Raw genomic sequence first — 20,594 nt, forward strand, 5'->3', positions numbered from 1 at the left:
GCCTAAAAGTCTCTTTATGATAATTTAAACAAAAGTAAAACTATTTCTTTAGGTCACATTTGATTGAAACATATAATTTGAAATCGATTGGATCTTTCGTGATTATTATCGATTCCTGTTCGATAAATAATATCTAGGATTACTTTTTTTAATTTACGAAGATGGATGACCGTCATTAATTTTAACCCAATACGATCTATTTAAAGTATCAAATATACGACTTTTCCATAGTCATGCATATTTATATAATTCTTAACCGATAAATACATCATCGTAAGCAATAAAAAACAAAAGAAAAAAAAAATAGACAAATTCGTATTTCTATTTTAAGACTTTAAGTGACAATGTTTATCGTCCCAGAATTTAGATCATTTCAAAAACATATCAAATAACATCACAATATGTTAGTGTAATAAGTGAAGGTTTTAAATTCAATATATATTAAATTTAAAGCCTTTACTTATTACACTATTCCAATAATGATGAATTCATTAACATAAGTAAATATACAGTGACTTTTGATCACCCTGTATATTATATACCTGTATATATCACCCTGTATATTGTATTACAAACAATAAAATAACCCGTTTCTGTATTGAGACTATACTAATGGGCTATGTGTGTTATGAAATGGTTTACACTTCTCCGATATTATTTATCTGTAGGATACAAAAAATAACGCGATTGACGAAGACAGTCCACATACTCTTCTGAATGAAATGCTGCCATGGCTGCCCATTAGGAACATCAATAAGAAAATTCCATAAACAGGTCAATTAAACAAAATAAAACTTGCCAATTTTTCAGGTGAAGTGTCATTTTCAACGTCTACAATGTAAAAAATCCAGCAACATTTAAATCTGCTTAGTGATGCCATTTGTAATTATATTTTATTGATGTTAAAAACCTTTTTATATATTTAATTATTATAAAATGTCAGGAAAAAACTTAATTTTGAAATGGGGATGTGTTCAATAAAAATTGTAAATGCTAATAACGAGTAAAATCGTCATTACTGGAGATAAACACACAATACCACCCTTTATCTCCCCCACCCCGTCGACCTTTAACCATCAAAATTTAATAGCACCAATCCCCTAATACTCAAACCTCTGCAAAATTTCAGAAATTTTCGACAAAAAGCTTCAAAGAGAGTAAACGAAATCGTGTCACACACACAAACATCCATACATACAGGAAATACATACAATTTTATTATATATATTTCATTGTACAGTGCATAAGAATTATCGATATATTTGACTTGACTTGTTAGAAATGGAAATGCAAGCTGATCAGTTATTAAGAGAACACGAACTTCGACAAAAAGATTTGATGATTCTTAGATACGATCGGCAAAGACAACTGTGTGATGAAATAATAACTAAACAGAGAGCTTTAATAGATGGTAAGTATATTTAAATAATAAAAAAAAAGTATTATTCTGAAAAAATTATTATTTAAACAGTTTATATTTAATTATGCATTTTTATAATTTAATAAATAAAAAAAAAAACACACATTAATAGAGATGGTTAGGTTGTCGAAATTATCGATTATCGAATCAAATTCGTGACTGTAGATTAGTTTTGTCGGTTTCGAAATCTGTCGATTATAGGTTTCGAATAACGAGATTTATCTAATGATTACAGGTGATCGCAGGGTAAAAAATTGTTAAACATATAATTTGCATGACTAAAACGTTTGGTCAAAATACCAAATGCTTGCTATTGTTTTTCATTAATCTTCCTAAACTTTTTTTTTAATCGTTCTGTCAATTTCTTTAACTTTTCTATCGATTCTACTTACAAACAATTCTTGTTATTAAGTTATTAAGATTTAGATTTAAGCTGACACGAAAATTAAACTTAAATATATATATAAACAATTAAATATTTTCAGTAAAAGCCTAGTGTAATTAAAATAACGACGATAGCAATTTCTATATACAATTAAAACAACTAATTAAGAATTTTAAAATTAGCCCCCAATTACTCTTATAAACGGTGTTGAAAAGAAAACATCCCTAAGTTCCTATTATCTATTTGCGAATAGTGTGTGTGTGTATATATATATTTGTGGGTATGCATACCCATAATAATTAATAAATTAAGTTATTTGTATATTGTGTATGTACCCATAAATACCCATATATATTTATTAATTATACAGAATACACGAAAATAAGATGTTTTAATGAACAATTTATTATTATTTTAGCAATGTCAGAGGGAAAATCAAAACATGGTAAGTTTTGAAAATTAAATTTTAATTAATTATAAATAATAAATAAAATTAAATTCTTTGTCTTTCATCTTAATTTTATAAATAGATAAAATGATTTAACTTTTTAACTTCAATTTCATTAATCTATTAATGTTTTAAGGATTCGAATTCGATGGTTTTGCAAGTATCAATTATACTGATTTTTTAATCAATATGCTGAATTTATAATTAAGCTATTTAAGTAAAAAATAAATCAAAATCTCTGCATTTCGGATGATTAATCTATTTTTACAATGTTTCTGTGTTAAATATATACAGTATATAGCAAGTTTTGCTGTAAACCTATAACAAAACCAATTCTACTATAGACTGTGGGCAACTCCAGTCCCCAAAACGTATATAATCCGGCCCTCAAATATGTATAATAAATGATCCTTGGAATAATATATAATTAGGTTTACTGTAATTTTATTATTATACATCGATTCATTGCGTGTTGCCGAATTTTCGTGTGTGTTTGTGTATGCCTGGTTTTTTTTTCGATCATTTTCGCCGTCAGCACTTTACTGATTAAGAATATTAATGTTTATGCTACAAGTAGATTGTTAATTTAAAATAAACATTAAGTAGAAATAATTTAAAGAACTGATTGATTTATAATTATTTAAAAAAAAAACAATTGGAGAAAGATTATCACTTCCAAGTGTAATTTGTAATAGAATTCTCAGGCTACAATTAAACAAAACAATTTAATTGCGAATTCTGCATACTGACTGAGGATGGAAAAACTAACGTCTCTATTATTATTTTTTTTAAATATCTAATCAAGTGCAAACGAATCACGAATTGAAGGAACTGTATCGTATTTATCAACAAGAACTGCAAGAATTGAATAGCGGAAGAGATTCTGTAGCCAAAAATCTAGAAAACAATTTTTTCAAGGTAGGTTTGTTGTTTAAATAGAAAACATTTTAATCAATTTAAAAATAAATAGAATCATAATTCCAGAATAATTATCTTGGAAGAAGATCTCTCGGATCCAGCGAAAGTATGATGGAGCTAAGCCATTTAGATAACATTAGCCGAAAGAGTAATAATTATCCACCGTTTACAGAGTAAGATTTTCTATTTTTTTTTTACACAATAACTGACACGGTTCTAATTGAAATTAGTACAGAAAACGACCAGAAATAAAATAAAATTATTAAAAATAAATTTATTTTTTGTATCATTACTTTCGTTTTGTTTATTTTTCCTTATTCAAGTCAACTATTCTTTCCATTAGTACTCTGGGGATGCAAAGAGATGAATTGTTACTATATTTTGTTGTGTAAAGCTACATAAGATTTACATTAAAAAATTTCATTTATAGACATTGAAGCGTGCCCTTATGAACATTGTTCAAATATTAAAGATTAATAATAATAATTAGAATTTTTATTATAAAATTTTATTTTAAAAGTAATGTTTTAAACCGCAAAAAATACTTGAAGTTTAAGCGTAAATATCTAACACTATTAAACGTGACAAATACTAATTAAAACGGTTAACCTGCAATAAAAGTTAAGAGTAATTGAATTTGCATTAAATTATTTTCTTAACGTAGTTCTGTGTTTATTGTAAGTCATAGATTTATTAACGCAAGCTATAAGGCATGTCATAAGGGTCTATCTATTACTAGTAAACCTAAACCACAATGGGATCGGAAATCATGCTCTTTTTTTCTAAGAAAAAACTAGTTTTTTTTGTATATTTTTCTCAATACTAATTTTTAAATGGCAAGATTTAATTTTTAATGACTTTTTTTTAACCTTGTAAAATATTCATTCTTTTGCAATATAACTTATATAATAGGCATGTTTTTTATTTGCTTTTGTCATTTTCGTGTTCCTTAATCGCATAATCGACTCTACTATTGATTATAGTCTGATGAAAAGCTCGTCAGAATTCATAGGTAATCCGTACGTTCGCTAGTTCGATACATCCAGTAATCCGACATTAATAATAAATGTTGTAAACGGATGAAATGAATTATGATAGTTCGAACCTTTCCAGCATAGAAGGTTTATCTTTTGTCATGGAAAAGACTTGAACTGTTATAATCCGACACTAGTGGATTCATCGGGTAATACCAAATCATTTCTGCCAATTTCCACTAGTTCAAACGCCAGTTTCTACTAAATTTGAATATCTAGCTCGAACACTGGAGCTTGGGCACGATATTAAAGATTGTTAGGCTACTCAAAACATATACAGCATCTTATAACACAATAAACATTGATATAAAAATAAGTCTCCCCAAATTTCCCATCTAAAATACTGCACTTCTCACTAAATTTCCTACGGTGGCTTGAATTTTCCACTAAATTTAGTGGAAGTACACGACAACGGCAGCGTGCTCGAACGACAAAACGGCGAAAGACAATTCGAAGTTATAACTCCTTAATTAAGGCTCCTAATCATTACCCGGTGCCGTTTTTATGCACATTAGACGGAACGAAATGTGATTTTACATAAAACTCCGGGTGCGCGGTAATAATTTAAATAAGCGGCTATTTTCAATTATTTTTTACGAATTTAAGTATTATACGAGACGAATAAGATCGGTGTTTTCGAAACTATTCGTTTAGATACCAAACGGACGATCGTCTTTTCGCTTTAAGTTCCAGGCCCTTCAGCGATAACGATCACCGATCCGACAGTCACTTGAGTCTGCAAAGTCACTTCAGTTCTGTTCCCGCCTCGCCCACTTCCAAACTTCCGCCGATAAATCGTAAAGAAACGTCCAACATCGCCGTGGTTGCCGCCAAGAGGAAGTCCCAACAAACGGACAAGAACAAACAAGACATTTCCGGAATGAATAGATACTTTACCTGTAAAAGGTAAGGAAGGCCGTCGCTTGCGGGTATTTACGAATAAGATCTGATTAAATATGTTTCAGATCCACTCGAGAGAAGCCGGTGACTAAATCTCCCAACTCTGTTTATATAAAGAAAATATTAAACGTTAATAAAAAGGTGAGACTTATTGCCGTACTGTATTTAACAATAACGTAACAATACGTTTATAAAATAAAAGATTACGACAATTTAAAGTTACTTATTTCTTACTTTTTTAAATTTTTCTTTTCGTTTCAGAATCGCGGATTAAACGAAACGTTTCAAAGGAACGGTGTCTTGCCCGCTTTGAGGAAAAACAGTCCGAAACAAGGTATTTAATTACTATTAACACGGAAGACCACTCTTATTTTTCCATTATTATAAAAACGTTTTATTGACACGGAAAGGTTATTAATTTAAATGTTATAAAGTAGATTACGCCACCGGCGAATTCGAATGGTGTGAAACTTTCGGTGTTGAAACTGCAGTAACTTATATTTCTGAATCTTTATACATTGGTAAAAAAAAAAGAAATTTCCTTAAGTAAAACAAGTGGTAACTTATTCTACAGATTAAATAACAGTCGACCCCCCCTATAACACTGTTGATAATTCCGTTTTATATGAATTCCATGTTATATGAGTCACTTAGATTTTACAAATACGTGAGCCATTCACAGCCCGGCACACGTATTTGTAAAATTTAAGTGACTCGTACAACATGGAATTCACATAAAACGGAATTATCAACAGTGTTATAGGGGGGGGGTCGACTTGTAGAATTTTCTACGCAATAACTTGGTTATAAATATAAGACGTATTTAGCTACGATAATTAATTTTAATAACTTTAATTAGTCATTTGGATTTAGCCCGCTTATCACAAATCTTCCAATCTTCGCCGACTTTCCAGAGTATTAGTTGTAACAGTCGAATTTAAGGACGTGTTCCGTAATATACGACGTCGTCTCCATTTTTTTTTCTATCCATAGAAATGTTACGTCATTATAGAATGTTATTATTATGATGTTTTCGTCACGAGTAATGGCGTATTGCAATTTTACCGGTTCGTTTTACTTGCCGATATTTTCCGATAAAAATTTACTTCTTAGATATTAAATATAGCATCCGGAAGATTACGAAGAGAATGCAAATATTTACGCGGTTTTCTAACGATATACCGTGTGTTGGATGGCTTCCGTAAACCGTCATCGAGCGAGAAATAATTCCGAAATATCCATTATCGTGGTCGAAGAAACGGGATAAGTGCATTGGGACCAGGCCAGTACCTAAATTAACTTTCCAATTGACTGAAAAAAAGGTCACCGGTTTCGATTAATCCGGAGGCGAGGCGTTAGAATTAATTAACGAAAACGTCAAAACGAATGTAAAGTGTAAAAAAAATTTTACAAATAAAAATATAAACGATGTGAAAATAAGAAAACTAAATAACGAAATCGAGCCGTCTGCGCCTTTTTTTTTTTTTTCTAGCCGGCGGGTACGAAAACCGGAGGGGGTAATTACCTCATTTACTTCCTACTGCATCCGGGGACGAGTGAATTATAGAATAAGAATATTTTTTCGAACAATAACTAGTTTTTATAATTCGAATTTATGAACATTCCCGTCGGATAGACAAATGGCCGACTTACGTCATTCCTCCGATTGGTATAAACAATTCCCCGGTACATTCGGGTTATTAATGCTAACGATTACACGCGAGAATACATTCGCTCGTCGGTATCAATGCCCTCGTTCATTATTAATAAGTGTAAAAGTCGATGGGCCGCTTACAATTACTTTTAATTATTCTACGATAAGAATTATTAACGCTTATTTTCTATTAATTATTTATATTTAGAAGAAGAAGAAGAAGATCGACGTTCGAATATAGAAATAACGGAGAAATTAAGATCGCCGACGAAAACACGACCTAAAACGATGGAAGAAAGAGTAGGGGTACGATGATAACTTTTTACATGTAAAGAAAGAACGGTTAATACGTAAAGAGACATTATCGTCACGTCGATTTAATTGCCATGTCATTTATATTTAAAAGATTGTGCCAAAATGACGACGACAAACGTAAATTACTGAGATTACGCGTTAGTCGACGGGCGACTAAAGAAACGATTGTTGTAATATAAGGGTATTTTTTGTCTTATTAATACCGAACGATAGATGGCATTATTCAAAAATTTAAGAAAGGAAAAGATTATTTATTTCAGAAAAAATAAACCTCAAATTCCAAGAACGATTGTATAAAACGAGGCTTCCTTTAGAATAAAAAGTCCTCCCTTTGGTAAAAATCCAGGTATGTTTTTCTTACTTTTATTGTAAATATATAAATTGGAATTTTAAAACCTTAATTACGTTAAAGTCTATCGGTTGGATTAGTCACAATTAAGCGGGTGGCTGACGGTTACGGTTTTTAACCGATAGAAAATTTAAACGTTACGTTTTATAATAAAATCCGAAAGTCTAAGAGAAGAAGTTTTACGCCGTACTTAAACGTCCACACTCGTGACCGTAGACAATTAAACGTCTCTATTTATCTACGTCACCATTTCAATGGCTCGTGGAATATAATAAAATGTAGACGACGGAGACGACCGGAGAGCAATTTTCCGACGTTTAAGATCGACACTTTTTTTGTCCACTCGACACGACACTTAATCAAACGACAGATCCGGTGGGTCGCGCGACCGGTTTTTTACAATCGCTTAATTTAAACTGTCTCCGAGAAAGTGAAAATTTCGTGGATTAATTGCGGCTTTTCGTAATCTTTCGCGGCACGGACCACGCCGGGTTTAATAAGCGCCGTCCATTCCGATTTCGGCCTTTTATCATCGATGTTAACTCCAACAAAAAAGTCCGTCGGAATAAAATAACGGCGGTCGATATTATAATGAGGAATTTAATGGTAAATCGGCGGGGGGTGGGTTTTTCCAACGCCACCCACAAATCTAGGACCGTCTATTTGGGTGGAATGACGGAACCTGGCCGAAATCTTACCGGAGAAATTTGTTTTCCTTCCGAATACGTCAGTGGTAATTAGCGTTTTTTCTTGCGGGAATCTTCCCGTTTTACTTGCCCAAGGTCGTGGCAGCGCCGTCCAAGGTCGTTACCGAACGCCGCGTGGAGAAGCCACGCGGAGGGCCGGCGCGGTCCCGGACCCGTTGGAAAGGGTGGAGGACGCTTTCGCCCTTTACAAAAATACACCGAGAGAGCGTTAAAACACGCTTTATTGTCACCTGCCGGCTACAGACAATGGGTTTAAAAACAATACAAAAAAGGAGGCGAGGATATTCACGTTATTATACAGAACGGACCAAAGGTGGGGCGATTCCCCCGGGGAAGACGACGGGTGGGCGCGGAATTTCCTTTGGGTGGTAGAGAGGGAAGAATCAGAGGAATCGGAAGGGTTTCTTGAAAAAGACCCTCATGGGCTTGGCGTTGGAGACGTACTTGAGAGGGAGGCGAAGAACCTTGGACAGGGCGGGGAAATGGCCGACGATTCCCGAGGAGACGAAGGGCGGAGTGGCGTCCAGGGCTCCGGACAGTATTCTGACTGGCTTGGCGTTGGACAGAAACTTCAGAGGAAGGTTGTAGACGGGCGAGGCCTGCGCGTAGCCCAGGAAGGGACTGATGTAGTTGGGGATCTGCAGGAACCTTCCGCCGGGTGCGGCCCGGACCGCCGCCGTCAGGGCCACCAGCAGGGCCAGGGCCAGGGCGGCCACCGGGCGAGTCGACGATCTGCGGGAGACAAAAAGACCATTAAATTATCCGCCGACGTAATTACGCGACTCTCTGACCAGCGGCTTCCTGTGGGAAAGAGTTTAGCGGAAGTTGACGGGTCCGAATATTCGGGAAATCGGGACGGACTTTTAGCGCGGGACGGACGGGAAGTTTCCGACGAAAGCCTCGAGCTGCGACCCGCCTCGTCCGGACGTCTGATGGTTAGCGACGATAATAAGCACGCGCCGGTGGTTAGTTTCCCCCGTCCCGGCCGAAATACCTCCGAATCTATTTAGCGCTATTTCTTTCCTCGGCGTAAATAATTATCGGTCCCGTGCAAATTTATTCCCGGTTTTTTTCCCTCCTCTCGGCCTGGCCCCACCCGTTCCTCGTCACGCCGACTTTTTCTATTAAGATCCGTTGGGACAGGGAGGGAGAATATTCCCTCGGCCCCCGTTGGCCTCCCCCGGCCCCGGGCCGAGTCCTGCCGAAAGTCGCCTCCGCCCCGGTAATTTAATTATCTCTCGGGAGGAAAATCCGTCCGCCGCCCGGGGGCGGAGCGGGCCGGAACCCCGAGCGGCTACTCGGCTCCCCCGCCGCCCGTAAAGTCCCCCCGAAATCGGAGGTAGAAGGCACCCCGGCGCTTTTGTGTGGAAGAAGTAGGAGGTGGGCCGAGGAAAGAAAACCAAAGACCCCGGCCACCGCGGGGAGAGGACCGGAGGGGAAACAGGTGTGAAAGGTGACGGATCTTTCCCCAGAACTGGGCAAAACCAATTATCCCGGTCCCTTTACAACGGACCTCCCGCGGAATTGGCCCACCAAACCGAGAACAAAACTAAAAATATTTCGCACGAGAAAACTAACGGCCGATACGACGACTCGGTAATCCGGCGTAAGTTACGTCGTCCGTAATTTCCCGGACGGCTAGTCCGTCTTTACCGCGTTTTATATTCCGGGTTTGGCTTTATCCTCGCCTTTTCTTCTTGGACTTTTCCTAAAACCGCTGTAAAAGTAAAGTCGTCGGACCGATTAATTAGCGGAGGGGCGGATGAGCTTACCTGTAAAGCATATTTCGGTCAGGGTGCGTGGCGGGACGATGGCCTACGGTTGCCGACCGGCTCGAGCATATCTGCGACGTAACGCCGGGTGGTGGCATATATCCCTTCCCGCCTCTCGGGGGGCCGACGGCCATTGGTCGCTTCTCGTGTTCTCTCTTTTCTGGTTGGTTGGTTAACGGGACGAATGCCGCGTCCTAACGAACCCGACGTCTCGTTCTTTTATAATTAATTGTTTCTTCGTCTTCTTTTTCGGCGGCGGATTAAATTTGCGAGACGCGCGCTCCCGCCCGACCGGAAAGGTCTTCCACGCGGCAATCCGGCTCGGGCGTTTTTCCGTTTCCGCAGCGCCGGACGTCTGCGGATTAATTAATTTACAGATTGGACCGTTTTCGGTTAAAGAATAAAAGTAATGGGAGAGGGGATGGCGATAGATTTATGGCCATCGGAACGAATGGAAGGGAGAAAATCTAGTTTCTTTCAAAGGACCCCTCGTGCCGGGACACGCCTGGCAAACAACAGTTTCCTCTCTCCGGCTGCCAGCCACTCACTAAGCCCGTAGGAATGCGGAGAATTCCCAAGGCACAAAACGTTTAGTGGAGAACCCGTCGAAGATCTTTTAATTGGAAAAATATAGGAATTTGCGGGGAAAGAAGGCGCGAATGTCAACGTCCTGGCACTCGGCAAAAACGGGACGATAAAAACGGCGGTCGGCGGCACACATCCACGGCGAAAATTACACCCCGGGACTGCAGCACCGACACTCTACTTAAAGGATTAAGAGCCGGTAGCCCCCGGTGGAGGCATGACCAAAACGGCCTTGACCCCGTGCGCCACGGGTCACTCGTGCTCGAATTCGATTTTTTAATCCCGCACTCGCTGCCATTCTTTTTTCCCGGCCCTTCGGATCCTTACCGGCCCCAGGCGTGGCAAACGCCCTTCAAACTATATTTATTACCAGAAAATAATCCCCCGGGGAGGATTAATGCCCGGGATTAGACCGGGTCTTCCTTTCTCCGTCCTTATTAACTTTAATCTTTTCTGACCCGGCCGACCATCTTTATTATTCGTCCGACGAAATTTCTTTGACTTTTCTCGGGATAATTAGCGGATGTTTATTTCTTTTGGCCACTCGCAAGGTCAAGGACGACGGTGATATCATCGGATCTTCGTCTCGAATTTTAAACAGGTGATTCGGACTAAACCGCCGGAAACTAGTCAACTCGACCCGTACTCCGACGTTCCACTTGCCAATTAATCGACCACCTTTTCGGTGACGTACGAACGACCCTGGGCACAAACCGGGCAACGTGTCGAGCGGAGGTGATAACCTGTAAAAATCCATTTAACACCGCCAACTGGCAATAAAATCGGCGGAACAACCGAAAACCTATCATTGCCGGGTTTATTGGTCCTGTTTCTCGATAAGAGACGCGGTGCCACCGACACCTCTTCTTTTTCTCTGCCGTTTTTCTGGCTTTTTAACACCGGCTGCCTTTTGTGTCTGGCTCGTTTTGAATTTTTCGTAACGTCGCATTCGATTTTTGGATGAGTGAAGATGAATGCGACCGCATTTTTCTCCCCAAAGTGCGGAAACGCAAAGGCCAACATTTTACGTGTTTTCGTCTTGGGGGTCGTTCGCTTTTCTCCGGTGGGAATTGAGAGATCTTTCCGAGTCGCTCGTCGAAAGACACGCCATTGGTCAAAATTTTCCAAACTCTTTAGGATAATAACAGTGCCCGACGAATCGTCCCTCATACTTCTATCCGTCTTTTACCCTTTCGAAACGATTGCGCGCCCTCATTTATCTTCCTTAATTATCCCCTCCTATAATTTAATTGTAAACTACGCTAGAAAAATAGCTGGGCGACTTCCGGCTCTCTCGGCTTATAAATTATGTTTTTATATAAAACACGTTATAGTCATTCGATTATCTTTTATATAATAATCGGGCCGAGTAAATTTATACGTTATTTTCGCCAGACAGGCTTTTGGTTTCGAACGTTAAACCTTTCTATCTGTATGGAACATCTCGTTGAGCGATAAAGCGGGGTCTAATAGATAAACTTGTTAGCCACCGGACGATACGAAATTTGCGTTTTACGAGGCTGGAAGATCGTCGAGTCTGATACGAGACCTCTTAACACTGCCTAGACCCGAAATAGAATCGCTTAAAAAGCGTGGAAGGAAGAAAAAAATGGGGATGAGACAATAGATTAGTGCAATTAGGCGACGTCCCGGTATACCGGGGCAGAATAGTTTACCAGTTATGAAGGGAGAAAAAAATATATATATATTAAAAGGTTGGAAAATAATGAAATATTTCGGGATTTCTTGTTTATCGTCCTAACGATGCGATTGTTTTCCATTTAAAAAAGGGTTTTTATAAGTTATTATTATCGTCGTCGTCCCGGAACACGTACCCTTATTGTTTATGTTTTAAACACTCGGTTGGGTGTAAATTGATCCGTCTTAAGTCCTATTGTTTAGAGTTTGGCGAAAATTACTACATTAATAAGATTCTTCTTTACCTTTCTCGGAACTTATATAGGAAGCCGATAATGGATATTGTTTCCGTACAATTAAAAAATAGAAAAAAGTCGTCCGAATTAATAACAAAATGGTGTTATAAATATCGAGAGCGCCGGGCCACCCCACGAATTACAGCAGTTATCTGTACGAAAATCGATACAACGTCGGTTTTTCTCGGTCGTCCACCACCGTTAATTTTTTAAAATCTATTTAATTGGAATCGCTCCGTCATTTACTAACCTCTTAATTAAGCTCTATAAAATAAAAATTGACAATAATTTAGCAGGCTTACCTCATATTTATGCTTTTTGGTAGATGCGAGTGCCTATCGACGTGGTGGTTCGGCCGTCCTTATTTATAGCAAAAATTGAATGGGAGGCCCGAGAGGAGGTTTCGATACGCTCTACCGATGACGTAGGATTTGTTTCTGTAAATTTCTTTCTAAACGATTTTCTTATTGGTTAAAAATCCACTTTTGGAAAGTTTCGATATTAAAGGACGGGGCGCTTTTGTTTCGAATGGAACCGTCGTTTATTTTTATCCACTTAATTGTTCTCCGATAGGAAGTTCAGTGGGCCACCGTTCATTTAAATCCTGTTATAATAATTAGTTTTACCCATACCGGAATTTACATTCTTGCGGGTTAGGTATGAAAGAGACTATTTACGGGATATCTAAGGGTCGAGGTATCTTAATAAATTCAATTTAAAAAACGAACCCCTTAAGCATCCGGTAGGACTTTAGTAAAGAAAAAAATCATTTTTCTGAAATGAACTGAAGCGATGATAATTTAATGACGTTTTTCGTGAAATTTTGCTAATAAGTAGGTTTACAAAGATTAATTCTTATATTAAAGCTAGTAAAATACTTTTGATTGCCACCTATATAATCAATCATTGTTGAGTCGGATTTACAAGAGCTGCGGGCAATAAAAAAAAAGGCTTCATTGTCAAGAAACAGCTTAAAATTCAGCTCCCTTTTTTAGTCGAGTAGAATTAAACTCATTCCTTTTAACATCAGAACTCGATCAAAATTGTATTTGTAGAGCTTCATCAATTAAAAAAAAAAAAAATAATAATAATAAAGCATAAGAAAGGGGAAGTTACTACACCCGAGACCTTTTAATAACTTATTAAGTCATTAAAGTTCAATTACCGAAAAATTATTTTAATGTAAATAACAATGGATTTCGAAGACAGGATTAAATTAGAGTTTAATATAATATACACTGTATTATATTTTATAAGGATATATAAACATATAAATATACTTAAACCTAAGTTAGAATTCTTAGAAAAATGATTTAAAATGAACTATAATAGTTAATTTTATTCGTGCTTTTAACAAAGTGCTGTACTGTACGTGTGTACTCTGTTATAATCGATTAAATTATAAAAATCTGTACAAAAATAATCTGTAAAAACATTTTTAAAAAGCCGAAATCTCCTTTAAATCCTTAAAAAGTTTTATTTTTGACGATTTATGTTTAAAACATGAACTGGATTTATTTACCGCTGCATTATAAATAGCTTTCTAGCAATTCTATTAAGATGTAAATCGAAACTGCAATATTCTTTTTTAAACCTCGATAATCTAATATTAATCATTCCAGTCGAAAACGTAATTAAAATGAAATTTTCCTAGAATTATTACCAGAGAAAGAGAGAATATTTCCAGAAGAAAGAAAGAAAAAAAAAAAAAAAAAAAACAGAGATTCAAGCGATGGCCTTGAAAACCACGTGACATATAAACCTCAATATTTGTCAGGCAGTGAACAGAGGTGGGAAATGTCAACAACCGATTCCTTTGAACGAGCAAAGTAGAATGGAACCCACCTTCGACTCGTAACGATAACTTTAACAATTAGATCGTACGTAATTCGGTAAAGGGATTAAAAACTTTAATGGTATTGTTCTTAATCGCGTAATCGTAACCCGTTCTTATCTTTCGTGCGAAATGGAAATGCGCCCTGGATAATGAGAAAAAGCAGAAAAGAACAATAAGATATTTTCACGTCGATGGGTAAAAATGGGGCAAAAATGAGCGGGCAAAAGATCGGCCTGAATAAAGTCGACAGTTTTCTAAAAGGAGAAACAGGGAAACCGTTTAATTCTTCCTTACAAGGCCAGATCGGGTAGAGGATCGTTTCTCCCTTTCCTTATTTATGATTGACAAATAAGGTACGATGTTTACGCGACTTTCCTTAATGCGTTGCGCCCTCGAAAATTCTTCCAGGTGGACGCACTCGCTCCCACCTGGAGAATTTGAATTAGGAACTCGATGGGACCGACCGTCGTACTTTCTCCTCTTGTCACAAATAATTGGAACGAAGACCGGAAATGTTCTTCTTCCCACTTAATCTCTTATAAAACTTTAATTATTATATAAATGCCGAGTCGAAAAAAAAAAAAAAACTAACGCCACTCCACGTTCTACTTATTTATTTTCGTTGGTATCGATTTGAGCATCGGAGCAAGGGCCGAGGATTATTTTACAAAAGAAGAATCACCTGGCCGTAGCTTTAAGGATGAGGTGCTCCGAATGTGTTCCACATACGGCCAATATATGGAACTACACAACTTCAGACTTTCCGCCCTGATTGCCAAGAACCCTCTCGACCTTCCTGTTCCGCAGGTTTGCTTCGTAATCGATGGAATTATTGAGATTTTTGCATGAACGACTACATAATGTTCGACTTTTTCTCCCCCCCCCTCTTCGTCGTCCCCAGGTCGGTGTCGGAGAACAAAAAATTATATGTTCAATTAAGCTCGATTTATGTATTTTAAACGCGAATGGATTTTATCTCATTTAAATCCGTTTCTATAAATAAAATGCCCATTTCGTCCAGGTTATTCATTACGTTTCGTTGCTCCGGGTCCGGATTTAAAGATACGTACTGTACAGTTATTAGTTTGGAGCGTTAAGAAAAATCGACGGTTCCCGCCGGGGTGACAGAAAAGGTGTTGTTTACCATCGGGCGGTCCGATCGACAGACGTTTCTTTCTTTGCTGGAAACGAAACGAAAGTTAGAATACGATGCGAAGAACCCGTTTCTTCTTACAGATCGAGAGAGGAATATCAATTAGACAGGTTCGTCGACTGGCGAGGGTGGATGTTATCCGTGTTAAAAAGGTCATCTCGTGCCACGGGTCATAATCGTATTCGAGCTCTTTTACCCACTTATTATGCTTCGACGAAAATGTGCTTACTCCTCGGACTTATCGCCCGTTTTGCCAGTTTCTAAAAAAAACAAAATGCCGTACAATTTCTAATATTTTAATTGCTTTTTAGAAACGTTCTTGAATGGATGAATCGTATTTTATGGTTATTTAAATATTTGTAGCCGCAATCAAGATAATTTCACAGAATGTTAATGATGCATATTTAAATCAATCATTGGGGGTTTTTTTCCATCGGATTGCAAATTTTCTTTTCGTCTAACCGGATTATTTTTTTTTCTCCCGATGCTCCGATATAATTTACGACTGTTTTTTTTTCCTTCTGGTTTGGACGAGAAGGCTTTATTACAGTCGACGAGATACTCCATTAACATAAAAAACAATGTATCCGTTTTTAATGTATCGACCCCGTCTACGCTTTGTAAATAGATAACGAGCTCGTTATTGCATCCTTTCCGTCGGTTTTCCGGACGAAATTCGTTTAAAGCGTGTTAACGGGGTGACGAAACCTAACGAACGTCCCGTCGACGGATGCGTACAGAAGGAAATTACGAGAGACAACGGTGAGATCACGTGAAGAGGCCAATAAAAAGATGTAAATTTCACACGATTGTCTGATAGGTTAGAAGAGCGACGTGTCAAATTGTCAAAATTAAAAGAGCATGATATGTAATTTGTTAGACGAAACGGACCTGTCATTTTGTATTCCACGTTACTTTCTGTTTCTGTTTTTTTTTTTCTATCGATAAAACAATCGCTGGACGTGTAGTGACCGCCGACGAGAACGTTCGATGTCACGACCGTACACGTTTTAAGTGACGCCAGCCATAATTATCCGAGAATTCGGCGTAACTATTACAATAATTTTTAGAAAAATTAAGCAAATTTCGGTGGGCGAAAAAGGTCCACGACCACCGATACGACACTAGACGCGGTTACGCTGCGTTAAACATAAAAAAGAAGTCAAGAGTGGGAGAAGAAGGCGGAAAAAAAATCTATGACACCGGTGAATAATTTTGGTGTAAACATTATTATAATGCGAACAACAGAGACGACACTCCGGGCGATAAAAATCGCTGCGTAATTAAAGTGGAGCGTAGAACCATATGACATTTTTGTTATGGATCCATATATTAATATTAGGGCTCGGTTACTAACCATGACCTTCCGCTAATAGGTAGTAGTTATGATATGTATCGTTAGTCATGTGGAAACGTCTTTTAAGTTTTACCTTCTTCAGAAATGAGAGCACGAGATCGAGAAACGATTCTTTTTTTTTCCTATCATTTTTTTTTCCTAACGTTTATTACTCTTTAATCCTCCCAATCTTCACACATAAATCTATATTTTCGAAATAAAATATCTGTATGTTTGTTTCTTGCCCTCGATAAGTCATTTGCCAAGGTCGTCGTCCTACACCGCTCATTTTGTTTTTCACACGCGCTCGTTGGCTTCTATGATTAATAAAGGAATTCTAAACTATTTTGTTTCGTTGTTTTTTTCTGTATAAAAGTTATGGAAAATTCATATTTGACATTTTGGGAAGTTACACTTGGTTGCTTCATTGGATGGCGGTATTTGGCTTTTCAATTTTCTTAAATTTTTTTTTCCGTTTCTCTCCTCATTTGTCACGCTATCGTTTGGCCGAGGCACACATTTAATGTTAAATTAGGGTTGGATGCGTTTTTATCAGCTCAAATTTATAATAGCGAGACTGCGGCCGAAGTTTTCATCTTTAAAACGTGAACGTCGAACGTCGAGCGCCGCTATCTTGTAAGCGGCGCTCGACGTTCGACGTTTACGTTTTAAAGATGAAAACTTCGGCCGCAATCTCTCTATTATTTAACTGGAGAATTACATCTATTCCGTTCTACGCGCTTAAAATTCGGTCAAAATACGCTAAACTGTGATAAACGTCGCCGGTAAACTGCACTTAAAGCGGTCTGAAAGAATGAATAGTTTAATAAATATTAAAGTTTTTCTTGTAATTTATATATAAAAAAAAGTCTAAAGTATCGAAGATTGACGAGTAAGAGGGATAATTTTCCACACGATCCGAGTTCGAACGACTTAAATCACCGTATGAGAATGAGGAAGAGTAAAATATATAGGATGCTCTAAAATTTTCGTTGGACTAAATTATATAGTACACTATACTCAACCTATTTACAAAGTGTGAAGGTTAACGAAAATCGATAGACGACCTGTCGAGCCGTTTACGAAAGAGTTAACCAGAGAAAAAAAGTAATTTTGTTATTGTAAAAGGTGGCTTTTAATTTTCTTTCTTCTATTTTTCGGGAGAAAAGATTTTCCTGTTATCGAACAAAAGAAATGAATATGTACAGTTAGAGTTTTAGTTCGATTCCATCCAAGCGAAAATTTTACATTATTTAGATGATGGCATTCAATAAATTTAAATTAATGGGCTGGCAAAATGCTTCCTTGTTACGAGAAATTACTTTAAACGATTAAATATATAGCCTATACACACAAGATCACGTATTTGAGAATATAATCTAAATGTCATCGATTCTAATCGGATTTTTCTGCTTAATTTTTCTAAGAAAGCCGAAAATCGAGATCGTTTCGTCAAATTTTAATGGATAAAATTATCGAAAACGGTCGAGTTGGTTCCGGTTATCGGTCTCGATAATTAATTAGCTCACCTCTATTTTTATTTCGATGAGTATTTACTTGGATAATTTCACCAATTGGGTTAACTATCGAAGTGAAAATCAAGGTCGATGTAAATTAATATGACAATTTCGGTAGTTTTGTTAATTAAAATGGAAATATAAACGTCTTGTTTTCAGTCCGGTAAGTTAATTTCTTCTACGAAAGAAAGAAAAATGGCGCAGAATAAAATCTATTTTACAATTGTAACAAAATTACATTTCTCCAAGTAAGAAATTATGTAAAATAAATATAAAGTCGGACTCGTTTCAATTGAGATAACGAAGATAAAAAGGATCGAGAAAGATTTTTCCATAAAGTTGTTGAAATGTCTCCATCGATCAAATATTGTAATTTCGGCGCTCGAATTTTAATATTCGTATTTTCTAATACTAGTTTATCGTGATAAAAATCACCTGGAAATCACGAAAATGCTATTAAGAGGTGCGAAAAACTTAAAAAAAAAAACAACGTGTATAAATTTGATAAAGGATAAATGACTGGTTTGGTAAACCAGATTTCATAAACAATCGATAAGGATATGTTTTGTAATAATCCCGATTTTATTTCTATAAATAGGCATAGAAAATTATTTTTAAAAAGAGGGGATTTTGTCGATTCGCAATGTTTTTTTTCAAAATCTCCTCAATTATTTATAATGGATATTGTGTTTTCATTGTATTATTTAAAAAGATTATTAAAAGATTTTCCTTTAAAAATCAAGAATAAAAAATATAAATCTATTTGTAAAGTATCACGAACAAATTTCTCGATATTTATCTGTGAAGGAAGTAATCGAAGATAAATGGGATAGATAACGAAACACGAGCAAATGGCCATTTAATTGTTTAATGACACAAAATTTATCCACGTAAACTCGGTTTAAACGCATCAATCCGAAGTACAAGTTCGGTTTAAAAAAAGTATAATAATAATAATAAAAACCATTATTAAAATGCTTTTTTTTCCCATACTTCTAACCATTACTCTACATCAAACTAAAGTCGACTTAGTGAATAATTTACGAGACGAGTTCTGTTTAATTTGTTGACGTTTCGACTTAATACGGAATGCCTTTCTTGTTTAATTCAAAGTTAATTTTCGGACGTGACTAGTTATACAAAGCGGAGAAACTGGAAAATATAGTTATATAAAATAGGAAAATACTGCGATAATAAAGAAAGGAGAAGGGGGAAAAAGGGGAGAGGATAAAGTTAATAAATCAAGCATTAAAACTGAATTTTTTTTTTTTATGTCAGTGCATAAAGCGTGAGTTCTAGTAATTACGACTTCTTAGATAACTTTCAATATAAATCGCGTTTTCGCCGGGTATAAAGCTCGGACATCGACTTTATATTTTGTTCTGTTTGAAATGAAACTTTTTAAAAATAAATTTACCAGTTTCTATATGAAAATAATGCAGAATTTTATTTTCCGGTGTTAAAATATTCCGGACCAATCATTCGTTCTTTGTTTCCACTCTATTTTCGGACCATCTTTAAATGTGTTATTTAATCACGGCCGCTAAACTCGTTTTCATTACAATTAACTGGTCAAACTTGGTTCGATCGTACGACCTCTATAACCAGGTAGAATGACTCAGAATTGAGGAGTCGTTCTCGTCACTTCGTAACTCACGACTACGATTAATTTTCGTACGTCCTCTTTTATTCTCCCGTTTCTTCTTTTTTTAATTCTTCGGAAGTTTCATTTCTACGTCTGGAGACTCGGCGTGAGCCCGGCCGAACGATGAAAAATGATTAGTTATGTTAAAGCCGAAACATATTCCATTAGTAAGTTGGTGCAGTTAATGGCTAAATCGTATACCCGAAATTTCACGTAGAAAAATTGATAATAAAGAATGATAAGACGACGGGGGAAACGATAGCGGTTTCTTCATAGAACCTGGGGATTTCGAAAACCGGATTTATGCATTTTATACGAAAATGAAGCGCATTTGTACCCCCTATAACACTTGTTTATTCCGTTTTATATGAATTCCATGTTGTACGAGTCACTTAGATTTTACAAATACGTGTGCCGGGCTGTGAACGGCACACGTATTTGTAAAATCTAAGTGACTCGTACAACATGGAATTCATATAAAACGGAATAAACAACAGTGTTATAGGGGGTTGACTGTATACACTTTTACAATATATCTTTACCCAAACAGAGAGCATTCGATACGGTTCGATTTCCGTCGTTAGAAAAACTCAAAAAGTAACCAGCAATCACTTGTTGTGGCAATGCCGGGTTGCAATCTTTTAATCATATTTTTATTTATTTAATTTGAAATATACGCACTCCA

At 36.7% G+C, this 20,594-nt stretch overlaps 1 protein-coding gene across 5 annotated transcripts in view; it reads left to right on the forward strand.

Moving 5' to 3' along the window:
• The window catches only part of LOC111640513 (kinesin-like protein KIF19), a 28,654-nt gene extending 21,221 nt beyond the window's left edge, over positions 1-7,433 (forward strand). For 2 of the 5 annotated variants that reach the window (XM_023386525.1, XM_023386530.1), the window contains 8 exons: positions 1,280-1,411; positions 2,224-2,250; positions 3,047-3,171; positions 3,238-3,344; positions 4,860-5,111; positions 5,171-5,246; positions 5,367-5,439; positions 6,968-7,433. In XM_023386525.1, coding sequence (XP_023242293.1) covers positions 1,280-1,411; positions 2,224-2,250; positions 3,047-3,171; positions 3,238-3,344; positions 4,860-5,111; positions 5,171-5,246; positions 5,367-5,439; positions 6,968-7,074 — 899 coding nt within the window. In that variant the 3' untranslated portion in view covers positions 7,075-7,433. The remainder of the gene's footprint in view (positions 1-1,279; positions 1,412-2,223; positions 2,251-3,046; positions 3,172-3,237; positions 3,345-4,859; positions 5,112-5,170; positions 5,247-5,366; positions 5,440-6,967) is intronic. The other 3 variants (XM_023386527.1, XM_023386529.1, XM_023386528.1) reach the window with 3 other exon arrangements.
• Positions 7,434-20,594: the final 13,161 nt, after the last annotated feature.

The sequence above is a fragment of the Centruroides sculpturatus genome, unplaced genomic scaffold, assembly GCF_000671375.1.
Source record: "Centruroides sculpturatus isolate CEXI.00-Female unplaced genomic scaffold, Cexi_2.0 scaffold1438, whole genome shotgun sequence".
NCBI classification, from domain to species: domain Eukaryota; kingdom Metazoa; phylum Arthropoda; class Arachnida; order Scorpiones; family Buthidae; genus Centruroides; species Centruroides sculpturatus.